The sequence below is a fragment of the Trichosurus vulpecula genome, chromosome 7, assembly GCF_011100635.1.
Source record: "Trichosurus vulpecula isolate mTriVul1 chromosome 7, mTriVul1.pri, whole genome shotgun sequence".
NCBI lineage: Eukaryota > Metazoa > Chordata > Mammalia > Diprotodontia > Phalangeridae > Trichosurus > Trichosurus vulpecula.
In genome coordinates this window covers 50812044-50825708 of record NC_050579.1, presented here as the reverse complement: position 1 = coordinate 50825708, position 13665 = coordinate 50812044, and the positions used below count along the sequence as shown (strand labels likewise).

General features: G+C 38.3%; 1 protein-coding gene across 1 annotated transcript in view; it reads right to left on the bottom strand.

The window, feature by feature from the left end:
- Positions 1–13665, bottom strand: part of SPAG17 (sperm associated antigen 17) — a 263389-nt gene that overhangs the window by 119035 nt on the left and 130689 nt on the right. The window contains exons 16-18 of the mRNA XM_036767111.1: positions 9931–9989; positions 7474–7587; positions 285–439 (exon numbers count right to left, since the gene is read on the bottom strand). Of these exons, the coding sequence (XP_036623006.1) occupies positions 285–439; positions 7474–7587; positions 9931–9989 (328 nt within the window). The remainder of the gene's footprint in view (positions 1–284; positions 440–7473; positions 7588–9930; positions 9990–13665) is intronic.

Genomic DNA, 13665 nt, shown 5'->3' with positions numbered 1-13665 from the left:
TATTTGTTTAAAATAAATAAAAAATTAAAAAAATAAATACCAAAATATATAATTTGCTTTCTAGCTTCATCACAACATTCCCCAAGTCTTCAATCTGTTTGGGTGTAAGCAAGCAAATTTAATTTAACATTAGGTACAAGAATGGGGAGTTAGTCAGGTAGTGAACAAACACTAATTGCTTACTTCATTCTAGGCACTGTGCTAGTCCTGGAGAAGTGTTTCCTTGGAGTTCAAATGCTTATTTCAGGTTAAGGAACTGACAAAACAAACAAGCAAACAATTACCTGAATCCAACATTAGAATGGAGAGCAATTTCCCATTTTTCAGAACTTAGTCGTTGTATGTTCATAGGATTGTGAAAAACTAAAAGCAAAGAGTTGTCTTGGGTATGATAATAGGAATCAATGCATCTAAACTCCTGGGATGCCTCTTGAAGAACCTGCAAATAAAAATAAATGAGTAGTATATTTTAAAATCCTTATGTAGGGAATATTTCAGAGTAGGAGCAATGGAAATAGACAAGTTGACTATCTTTGGCTAAGGGCAGAAAAGGGGCATCAGAACAGGCAGCTATTCATAGAAGTTAGTGGAACAGGCACAGGAAGGAGGAAGTCTCCAAGGAGATATCGTGGCAGAGAGCAGAGAATAGAGAATAGTCACTAGCTGGGCTCATATGCTTATTGATCCCCTGAACCTGGGTAAGTTAGGGAAGAGCAAGGGGGTCAGGGAGAGGATAATCAAAGTCAATTAGGGAGCATTTGCTCCTAAGTCTGAGGTGATGGAAGGATGGGTAGGTGGGGTGGGAACACAGGAATCCAGGACTGCCTGGTGAACAGGCAACAGAGAGGTAGATTGCCTTGGGGATGAGTGATAGAGTTATCTTTTCAGGGCTAAAAAAGAAGCTTTTTATCCTGGTAAGAGAAGACAGTCTGACAGTCTGAAAGAACACTGAATTTTAAGTCACAGGACCTTGCTCTGCTGCTAACTTCCTTATGTGACTCAGGCAAATCATTGAATCTCTTTGGTCCTCAGACTTCTCCTGTGTGAAATGAGAGGTAAGGACTAGTTGGCTTATATACTTAGGGGCAGATTTCAAAATAGCGGGATGACAGAAGATCCAGAGAAGAGTCATTAGTGGACAGGTGCCATTTGGAGGGAGATCTGTGAAGCACCCCAGGATCTGTCCTTGGTGCTTTGCTGTTCAGAATTTTTATCAGTGACTTGGATGGAGGCGTAATTGGCATGGTTATCAAATCTGAATATGATACAAAACACAAGGAGTAGCTAAGACATTGGATGGTAGAGTCAGAATCCAAACAGATAGCACAGACAGACTGGAATGCTGGAATATAAATTCAAAATTCTGCATTTGGATTCAGAAATCAATTGCTCAAAGATAAGAGGTAGAATTTATTAGGCAAAGTGCATGTCTATGTATGTATGTGTATATAAGTATATGTGTATCTATATAACTCATATAAATATATATAATATAAATATATCTGCACTTAATTGTAGCTTCCTGGGGGAGAAGGGAAAGGGGAGAAAAAAGAACAATGTAAAAAGTGCACAGCAGAGAACAGAAGAAAACTAACACGGAAGCAAAGAAAAGACAGACAGCTCTCAACACAGCATGTAATACTTATCATATAGGATTTCTTGAAATGGAAATTTATTGCTATATATTTTGAATCCTTTCTTGCATTCTTAATATGTATTTAAGTTTTAATATTTAAATTTATAATATATTTCTTTTTCTTTTCTTATTGTGTATTTTAGTTTCAATAATTAAAAAAAGAAATTAACTGCTCAAGTATTACATAAAGCAGTTCATGTGAAAAATATTTGGGGGGATTTCTGGCCACCTTGAGGCTTGATACGAACCAATAATATGACACAAGCCTAAGAGGCAAATGAGATTTTAGGCTACATTATGAGTAGCATTGTGTTCAGAGTGATGGATGTATTAGTCCTAATTAGGACAGAACACTGTCCTGAGCACGATGTTTTAGGAAAGTCATTGACCAGCTAGACCAGATCCAGGTAAAGTTACTAGGGTGATAATAAGGAGATTAGCAGAATTAGTTGGGAAAAAACCCACAACAACAACAAATAGGATTTTTTGCCTGAAGAAGAGAAGGAAGAGAACAAGCATTTATTAGGTACCTACTGTGTGTCAGACATTGTGCTAAGTGCTTTAAAAATATTGTCACTTGATGCTTACAACACTCCTTGGAAATAGGTGCTATTATCATCCTCATATTACAAATGAGGACACTGAGGTTAAGTGACTTGGCCAGGGTCATCACACAACCACTAAGTGTCTGAGGCTTGATTTGAACTCATCCTGACTTCAGGCCTGGCATCCTATCCATTGTACCACTTAGCTGCCTTTAGGCAACTAGGAGAAGGTTTAGCAGAGATGATAGACTCATTTGTAGTGTACAAAAGGTAGTAGATGTATTCTTGGCCTTTGAGGATAGAACAAGATTTTTGGAAGCTGAAGAAAGGTGGAGTTCTGTTGGATGTCAGTAAAAGGTCCTGAACAATGGAAGCTACCCTTCAGGAGGATGGGCTGCCCTGGGAGCCCTGCAATGGAGGCATTAAGAAGATGATGGAAGAGGACATGGTAGAGGGTTTCCTGTTTCTGGACAGGTTGGATTAGATACATTCTGAAGTTGTTTTGTTTTGTTTTGTTTTACCTCTGATTCTGCAATTCTCTGACTAGATCTCTTTTGTCCCTTCCAGTTCTAAATCCTATGATCCTTTGTTCCTCCTGTGAAAAGGGGGGTGCCATTCCAGTGACCTTGAAGACAGGTGTTGTTTGTGTTTTGTCCTGGAGATAACAAACATGCAATGTGAATGTTAAGTGTCAGAGAGGCGGCGGGGCAGGGTCCTTAGAGAGCTGCCCTTGGAATCAGGAAGACCAAGGTCCAGCTCCCACATCTGACATATAAAGGCTGTGTGACCTTGGACAGGGACTTAAGCTCTCATTGCCTCAGATGACTTAGCATGATTTCTCACATGTCATCCAGTCCAACCTCTTATTTTACAAACAAGGAATCCGAGGAACCAGGGACACTAAGTGACTTGCCTAAGGTCACACAGGTAAGCGTCAGAGGTAGAACTTTTTCCTAGAGCTTCTGAGTCCAGAGTCAATACTCGTTCCTTTATATTATAACAGCTAGCTAGGCCGTGTTGCGGATGGGGGTTGGACCTGGAATCATGCGGATGGCAGTTCAAATCTTGCCTTAGTCATTTATCAGTTCTGTGACCTTGGGCAAGTCACTTAATCTCTGTTTCCTCAGCTGCAAAGTGGAGATAATGATAGCACCTAGCTCCCAGGGTTGTTCTGAGGATAAAATGAGATTATATTTGCAAAGCACTTAGCAAACTTTTAAGTGCTATATAAAAGTTAGCTATCATCACTGGTATTATTATTTTTGTTGTCATACCTCTCTAAGACGATGAGCTGCAGAGCAGGTGCCGATTAGTAAAGGGAGTTATTTCTGAGGTGTTCCCTAAAGTAATGATGTTATTAGTCTGGCCCAACATATATATACATAATACATATAAACATATGCAATGCACATATGTTTGTATATCCACGTGTATATACATATAATATGTGTAATTATACCAATATACATATTAACAGGTGTATATCTATATAATGTATATTATATAAGTAAATATGGCACAAATATACAATATACATATGCATATAGATAACTTTGGGCAGGTCACTTAACCAAAGCTATTATATATTGTGTATAATGTTTATATGTACATGTAAACCAGTCTCCTTACTAATCACAGAAAAGATGAAAAGCTCCTTGATAGAATGGAAATATGATCCAAGAGCAAAATCAAGATGGATGAAACCATGAGGAGGCTGAATAGCATCTAAATCAGTCCCCAGCCATGTAGGTGGAGAGTAGAAGAATGAGACAAAGAGAGGAAAGGGAAGAACTGTTCTCTTTAATCTGTACTCTGAGTTGGTTTACACTAGAGAGTATGGGGCTGGAACTTCTGAGAGAGAAGCCGCCTCTCTCGATCCGGGAATGATCAGCAGGATTCACAGGTGTTCTCAGCCAGGTAGAAATCCAATCTGGGCACTGCAAAGTAAGAACCTCATTGTGGTGGTCAATGATTCTTTAGTGCAGAGTGTGAAAGTAGATGGACGTCCACTTAATTTGGCCAGTTGGGTTGTTGAGCTGTCTCCCTCCCTGGCACCTATCCAGGATGTGTGATGGAAATCCTCCTAAAACTTGTCAAAACTGATGACCACTACCTATTCCCGGTGATTTATGTGGGGATGACTGATATAGCCAGAAAAAAATCTGGAAACAATCTCTAGAGATTACAAAGTGCTGGACAGGAAACTGAATTACTTGGAGGCACAGGTGGTGTTTTCATCACTACTTCCAATTGAAGGTGGGGACTTTAGAAGAAAAAGGAGGATATTGGAAGTGAACAGCTGGCTAAGAAGATGGTGTCAGAGAGCAGGAATTGGCTTTCTGAACTTAATATTAAGAGTGCATCTGATGATAACTAGGAAGAAAGTATTTCCCAGGGGATTTGCAGATCTGATAAAAGAGGGCTTTAGAGTTAAAATAGAGGGGGGAAGAGAAAAATTTCCAGATAAACAGATTCCACAGGATGCAACAAATATTATATAGAAAGAATAGCAGGGGAGGAACACAATAATTTGCAGGAGAAAATATATGGGAAAGAAAGTAGAAGTTGTACATATGTCCTTAGATGTCCATAAACAAATAACAAAAGTACTGGTTGGGTGAATTTGATAACACCGTCTAGTGAGGTAAATGTGAGCTTGTAGGTGCTGCTGAGACATGATAGGATGGGACACCACACTCGGATAGGGCAACAGAAGGGCATACCTTGTTTTAAAGGAAAGGATCATCTAGAAAGGGTAATCTATTGCTGTAGATTAATACTACAAACCTGTATAGAAATACATACGTAAACCCGATTCCCCACTCGAGCATGATGGAGAATACAATATAAAAGATAGAACGATATAAAAGTAAGAGTATGCTATAGATCACCCAGCCAGAAGGAAGAAAGGAAGGTTAAAAGCAGTATATAGTTTTACTGAGCTTTAAGCTCCATTAAGGCAAGGACTGCCTCTTGGATAAACTTTGTAATGTCCCCAGCACAGTGCTATGTAAACATAAAAATATCAACAATAAACTTAATAAATAGTTGTTGCTGTTATTGTGATGGGCTATTCAACTCCCTGGACTTCCAGTGTAGTTCCCATTATGCTAAAAGCGGATGAGCCCATAGTTTGATTTGCTGACAATTTTACTTCTGTGATGAATGGAACTTTCGTATCTTAAATCAACACAGAATTTGGGGTATTGTGAATCTTCAGCATATCCATCCCACTGATATTTATTTGTAATTGCTGAAATAAATCTAAAAGCCACATGGAAATATCCTTTGCTTCATATTATTTGGCACTGTTAATCTTTTGGATTTGCATGAAGGGTAACAGTAAATTATATCAGAAAGCATGTTTTTTAAAGCATGGTGAGATTTGGGGTTAAACTGGACTAGTTGATGTAGCATATGTAGATCAAATAGGATCAGAACCCACAGTATCTTTATCCCCTGAAAATGCGTGCAGCAATCATGTCTACTTCCTCTCTTCTTAAAAAGAATCACATGACTTAAGAGTAGACATTAGAGATCATGTCCAGCCACTTCATTTTACTAATGAGAAAACCAAAGCACCCGGAAGGAAAGTGACTTTTCTAAGGTAATACAGACAGCTACTTAGTAATGTCTCCAGGATTTTAAAAACAAAGACTAGCAGCCCAGATTCTTAATTCTAATTCTTGGTCCCATTTTCTTTCCATGATAATCATAACTACAACGTCAGAACAACTGGGACTTTCCCTCAAAGTGCCAAAATTTAGAGAGAAGGCACCTTTAGTCCCGAAGCAGCAACAACTGACGTGGTAGCACCAGCTTATTGAGAATAATTAGATAAGTCAAAATAATTAAAGTTAAATTATAGTTTAAGTCAAGAATAATTAGTTAAAAACTAGTTAAGTCTGATCCAACCATTTTGGAGAGCAATTTGGAACTATGCCCAAAGGACTATAAAAATGTGCATATCTTTTGACACAGCAATACCACTTCTAGGGTTGTATCTCAAAGTGATCATATAAATGGGAAAAGGACCCACATGTAAAAAAATATTTACAGCAGATCTTTTTGTGGTGACCAAGAATTGGAAATTGAGGGGGACGCCCATCAATTGGGGAATGGCTGAACAAGTTGTGGTATATGAAAGTAGTAGATTTCTATTGTGTTATAAGAAAGGATGAACAGGCAGACTTCAGAAAAACCTGGACTTTTATGAACTGATGCTGAGTGAGGGGAGCAGAACCAGGAAAGAATTGTACACAGTTACAGCCATATTGTGCCCTGACTAACTTTGATAGACTTGGTTCTTCTCAGCAATGCAATGTTCTAAGACAACTCCAAAAGGCTCATGATAGAAAATGCTATCCACATCCAAAGAAAGAACTCCAGAGTCTAAATGCAGATCGAAGCATACTATTTTCTCTCTCTTTTTTGTTTTGTCTTGTTTCTTCTTTTTTGTGGTTCATTCCATTGGTTATAGTTCTTCTTTGCAACATGACTAATGTGAAAATATGTTTAATGTGAATGTATATGTAGAGCCTTTATCAGATTGCACACCATCTTGGGGAGGAAGGAGAGGAAAGAGGGGGAAAAATTTAAAACTCAAAATCTTGTGGAACTGAATGTTGTAAACTAAAAATAAATAAATTAATTAAAAATAGGAAAATCAAAAAAATTGTTGTCAAGAATAAAGTTAAATAATAATTAAAGTTAAGTCAAGAACAATTAGTTAAAGTAAGAAGCTACCAAATGAGTGTTTCCTTCCCTCAGTGGTCACATCTTAGATGAGCTCCAACCCATCCGGGGCCCATCCTGCTTGCTTTCCCTCCTCAGACATGGTCTTTCAATGCCCAAGAGTCTCTGCTTGTATGGGAGAATCCCATTTGGCTTTCTCCACTTGAAAGGAGGGCCATTAGTCCTGAACACATTTTGTACCACCCAGGTACAAAAATTGCTGATAGTAGCTCACCTGTCCTCTACAAAAAACTACCCCTAGGTCTCAAAACAACAAATTCTCTTTAGAAAATATGTTTCGCATATTTCAGAACAGTAAAAAAAAAAATAAATAACAGATTTCCTTGTAAATGTGTAATCAGGACGGAAATGCGGTTTACAGCAGAACTAGATATAAATGTAGTTTTGCCAATGGATGCTTTGGGCACGGTTGATCTGAACTGGATTTGTACTGGTGACCTAGAAATGAACCATTCCGTATCACACTATTCATCCTCTGAATCTTCTTCCCACCAGACCCATCTGACTGTCTCTTGGAGAATCACAGCTTATAAATACCTGCAGGAGGACTTGTGGTTTAAAATGTTCAATAAAACTCCATTCTGTCAAAGAGCGTTGCTGAGTCTTTTTTATGTCTTCCAAATCTGCTTCTATGATGATCTTCTTTGGTTTCTTAAAAAATTACCGGAACAAAACCAGAATTTCAGCATTAAATTGCTTTAGACTCAATGGAATAGTCTGGGGATTGACCGACCCGCTAAAATATCATGTGCACTCAGCCTAATTGTGTAGATCTGCATATGTATAAATCCATATGGCAACATTTTAGGAGGAATATTTCCAGAGAGACTGAGCCTTTGACTTTTTTTATGGGCAACATAATCTAAATATTTTTATTGTTAGGTTATACTCTTCAGAGTCCTGTAAGCAATTACAGGCAGGTTTTCTGAACTTGCTTCGAGCCAGCTTTAGTTCAACATGGCTGTATGGCAGACAGGTGTTTGTGAAGATGCCAAGCCACACTGTCTAGAGGGGGACATGGGCCTTCTACTAGCAAAATTAACCCTTTAAATTATGACAGAAACTGTGATGAATGTTTCTGAACTATCCAGAGGGGCAATGCGTAGGAATTTTGTTGTTGTTCAGTCATTTCAGTTGCGTCTGACACTTCATGACCCTATTTGGGATTTTCTTGGCAAAGATACTTGCCATTTTCTTCTCTAGTTTGAAAGACAAAACTTGGTTCTTTGGTATCAGGGTTCTCCTATTTAGGCTTTTCCCTCCTTGAATGTGTTTTACACTATGGGCTATGGGTTTCTTAGTTCATTTCACATGCCTCCTTTTCAAATGATAGAGTGATTTCTCACCTTTTGGGGGGCATTTTTAAAATTAACATTTTGTTGATGCCTTTTGTTGTCTACATAAAACGATTTCTAGATATACCATACTCTACCCAGCAACCACCCAGTGAAATAAAAATTAAATAAAATCAACTAACAAAGCAACTATGTCATTTTGCCACAGAAAGGAGAGTGGCACACTTCCACATTTCTTCTTGAAGAAAGAAAAAAAACATTAAATGACAAAGAAAAACAGTTAAAACCAATCAACAAAATGTATGTGTGTGCCATCTCTCCAAACTAAAGGGGAGATGGTATATTTTCCACATTTCTTTTTCAAGATCAATTATTACTCCTGAAATGACAGTTTGACTCCATTTTAAGGCTTTTATTTTTGTTTACACCATTGTCATTATGCATGCTTTTTTCTGGTTCTGCTTACTTTATTCTGCATTGGTCATTAGTCCACAGCTTCTCTCAGTTTCTTATATCCTTTATTTCTCTTGATGCAATAATATTATATACCATTTACATTTAGGAGCAGTTTGTTCATAGAGTATGGATTACCTGAGTCTCCATACTTGTGAGGCTACACTTTAATTTGGTCTAGACCTGTGAGGATTTCAGTGGTATAAGGAGCTCCTAGTGAAGAAAATCCCTTTACCACTGTAGACCAGCAACTGTTCTGGAAATTATAAAGTTGTCTGGAATATTGAGAAGTTCAGTGATTTGCTCATATGGGGCAAAGAGGGATCTTGAATCTAGGCAGCCCTAGGCTAGGCACACGATCACAAAGTAGTGTAGGGAAGCAAAAGTCACCATCAAATATATCCACTAATGAAATGACTACTTCTAAAATTAGTCCCCACTAAACATTTCTGCCCTTTTTACTCTAGGTCAAGCTCTGCTCTTCCCATCACCATCTTTGTCAGTTGGTTTCCAACTGACTGTCAGTAGATCCTCCACAAGAGAAAGATTTGAATGTAATAGAATTAAGACAGGGTTTTGAGAAAATTGATAAAGTTCTCTCTCTTTTGCAACAAGGACTCTGTTGTCAAAATAATTTCAAAATAATAATAATATTGCACTTTAAAGTTTTGCAAAGGACTATGCAAATATCATCTCATTTGATCCTCACGATAATCCTGGGAGGTAGGCGCTACTATTCTCTCCATTTGACAGATGAGGAAACTGAGGCAGACAGAGGTTAAGGGACTTTGCCCTTAAGGGACAATCAGCAAGTTTCTGAGACGGAATTTGAACTCAGGTCTTCCTAACTCCAGATCCAGTTCTCTACCCACTGTACCACTTAGCTGCCAATTTCAAACATAAAGTGAAGGGTGGCTTATCATGCTATCACACAATTTTGTAGGAAAAATTAAGCAACCTTCCCTTCCAATTTGACATGATTCATTCTTTGTTTACTGTAAGAATTAGTCATTTTAAATTAAATTTTGTTAAAAATAAAATCAAATAAACTTATTTTCATAATTTTTAGTTTCATTTACCAAGATAAAGGGTGAATCAAATCTTGCCCTGCCACCCCTACCCCCACCCCCAGCTCTGCCTACAGATTTACTATGCAATGCTAATCTCAATTTTAAGTAGATTCACTTTAAATGAATCCTTAAATACTTCCCATAGTGTATTTTTTTCAGCTTAAACAGTTTCTCACCTTTTCATGAAGATCATTCTCATCCTTTTCTCCTTTGATCTCTTCATTTAAAGGAGGCACTGTAAATCAAAGATATCAATATCCAAGTTGCAGGTGGGGTCAGCTCTGTGATGGTGCTGGTCAACATGGTGCCTTTCTATAGCCCATAATTACATTAATGTCTCTATACTAAAAAAAGATAGTTCACAAAACACATAATGTTTTATTTCTATATGAATGCGCTTGATGTGCTTGTGCAAGGGTACCATGTTGTTTCTTTTACTGGTAGCAACATGAAGGGCCTCACAAAGCATTCTTAGATACGAATAAACTGGATTAGCCTGAGTCTATTCTTGTCAGTGGCCACAGATCCTTGGTAAATTGATCAGCTAAATCCTACTGCCCTACAGAGATACACACAGACAAGTTTATCCCCTGAAAGCTATTCAGCTCTCCTGGAATATGAAAGACAAAACCTAGTCTCCCTGGAGCAGTTTCTGAGGCACCAGCTCAAGTAGTAAACCCACATATGCGCACACACACACACACACACACACACACACACGTATGCACATACACACGCATTCACAAGGCAGGAAGGAGAGTGGAAAGAGATTGAATGTCGTGTATACCTGTGGCCACATAGCCACATACACCTCGGAAATGGCTCCCTTGCAGTGTGGCTGAGGGCCAAGGTATGCTTAGTGGCTACCAACATCTGTGACTACTTGCATGTACAACACAAGTATTTTCTATGGGTGAGTAGAAATCAGTAGTGAATGTGACATCTCTGAATTTCTATCAGCTTGATTTAGTAGTCTTAAATTAATCTACTCCTCATATTACTAAGTTCTTTGGAAATAATAAAGCCCCCATATTGAATTACTGCATCATTTAGGATTTCTGATTTCATATAATAGTTTACTGTTTTGAAAATCTCCCCTTATAAAAAGGACCTATTTGTACAAAAATATTGATAACAGTTCTTTTGGTGGTGGCTAAGAATTGGAAATTGAGGGGATGCCCATCAATTGTGGAATGGCTACGCAAGCTGTGGTATATGATTGTAATGGAGTGTTATTGTACTATAAGAAATGACAAGTAGGATGATTTTGGAAAAACTTGGAAAGATATGAACTGATGCATAGTGAAATAAACAGAACCAGGACAATGTTGTACAGGGTAACAGCAATATTGTTGGATAGAGAACTATGAATGACTTAGCTATTCGCAGCAATACAATGATCTAAGATAATCCCAAAGGACTAATGATGAAGCATACTATCCACCTCCAGAGATAGAACTGATATTATTGGAATACAGACTTAAAATGCTAGTTTCACTTTCAGTTTTTCTTGTATTTGAATCTTCTTGTACAAAATGACTAATATTGAAGCATTTTACATAATTGCATGTGTATAACCTATATCTGACTGCTTTCCATCTCAGGGAGAGAGGAGCGAAGCGAGGGATAGAATTTGGAACTCAAAACTTTAAATAAAAATGTTTTTTTAAAAAGAAAATCTCCCCTCATAGATAAGCGATAGACAAACTGTTGTCTAGTTGCATGTCTTTCATCGTGTACTTAGAAAGTTCATATTTTGAATTTAATTGTAAGACTTTACTTTTATTCTCATTACATTTTATCTTATCAGATGTGGCCCAATGTTCTATCCTGTCAAGATCTTTTGGAATCCTGACTCTGTCATACAGCATGTTACCTAGCCCTTCCAAATTTGGGTCAAATGCACATTTGACAAATGTGCCATATAGCTCTTTATCCAAATTATTGATTGAAATCTTAACCAGCACAGGGCCAAGCACAGATCCCTGAGGGCACTTCACTCCTCTTCCCATGTCGACATCAACCCATTTGGTCATTTAAAATGTCCCTCAGTCACCTAATTGTATTAACTGCCTGTCTCCATTTTGTCTGCAAGGATAGCATGGAAGACTTTATCAAATCCTTTGCCAAAATCTAGGTGAACTATATCTCCACCGATCCCCTGATTTAGTGTCCATTCTACCTCGTCAAGAAAGGAAATTACTCTGGCATGACCTACTGTTGTTAAATCCATGTTAGCTTTTTGTCAGGGAGATAGCTCAGTATAGGGAGGGAGGGAGGGAGGAAGGAAGGAAACAAGCATTTGTTAAAAGCCTTTATGAGCCAGGCACTGTGCTAAGTGCTTTTATAAATATCTCATTTAATTCTCACAACAACCCTGAGAGGGAAATGCTATTGTTATCCCCCCAAAACTTGAGGAAACTGAGGCAAAAAGATGTTAAGTGACTTGCCCAAGGTTACACAGCTAGTATGACTAAGTGTCAGTGGTCATATTTGAACTCAGGTCATCCTGCCTCCAGGCAGAGTTGTGTCACCTATCTAGTGCAGTGGATAGAAAGCTGGCCTTGAAGCCAGGAAGATGAGGGTACAAGTCCCACCTGTGACCCTGGTCAGCTCTTTAAGACCATTAATTGAAGTAAAGGTGCCTCCCTGCATTGATAGAGGGAATTTCTTCCTCTATAGGAGTTCCCTTTGTCAATGAAAGCACAGGTATACTTCCTATTCCTGCCATTTGTTATTTTCTGTTTCCTACATGAGATTGTTCATTGTGATGCATTTGATACTTCCTTCCAGGATTTTGGAAACTCGCCAGCTCACCAGATCACCAAGCTCACCAGCCTGTAGTGTGGAAACTCTATTCTCTTCTCTCAAAGACTGTGCATTTATAAGAGAGCTGAGAGGTGCAAGGTATGTGAGATATGGTCATGAAACAAAGCAAAGTTAACTGGTCCAGACGAAGAACAAGTTTGTGACTTTGGCCCCATTGGGTGCCATGTTATCATCCACCTTTTAAGACAACAAGTAGATATCTCACATTAAACCTAGAGAGAAGTCTTTCTCAGAGCCATGGTGCCTGCATATAGATAGGGGGCAAAGAGCCTAAAGAGGGAATTAATGGGTATAATTTACAATGATTAAATATTCCCTTTGTTACCATAGAGGGCCATGCTCAGGCTTTCTAAGGCAGTTTATGGTTACAACTGTCATGAAAGTGCCAACTTTTTTTCTTCTCTGGAGACCATAACAATCCCGTACTTTTATTAACTAAGCGCTAACTTTTTTTTTTCTTGAGCTGGTAAGGTTCCATTTTGACTCAGGTCAACACTATAAAACAAAATTCAGTTTGCTGTATATATAAATCCATCCACCCAAGAAAAAACTCAATCCAACTACAACTTTAAATAGACCTCAATGTCCCATGAGCCCCTGGAGCAATTGACATGAAATCTGTGGAATAAAAATTCATCTGTTCTGTGGTTTGCCAGATTTCTAGGAGATTTGATACTCCCCTCCTGAGTCTCAGAATGTAAAGGAAAGACAAAAATCCTCTATCTTTCACAAAATATGTTCTAAAATTATGAGCTAGTCATTTTGTCAGAAGAAAGTGTACTCTGCAACCATTCTGAAACCATTATTCAATGGGACAATGAGAAAGAAGCTTTCCTTTTTCTCTGATTTCTTCTTTCAGAGGCTTAGTTCTTAATGGTGTGAATTGGTAGTTTTCATACATCAAGAAACGAATTCATTCCCATCCCTCTGGAGGAAAAATCAGCTTTCGTAATCTATTCTACCTCAGAGATAACAAAAAGAGGAAACAGTCTGTCATGTGATGGGCAGAATTCTGGACCTGAAGTCGGGAGATCTGGGTTCACATACCGCCTAAGGCATTTAATGGCTACCTGAACATGGAC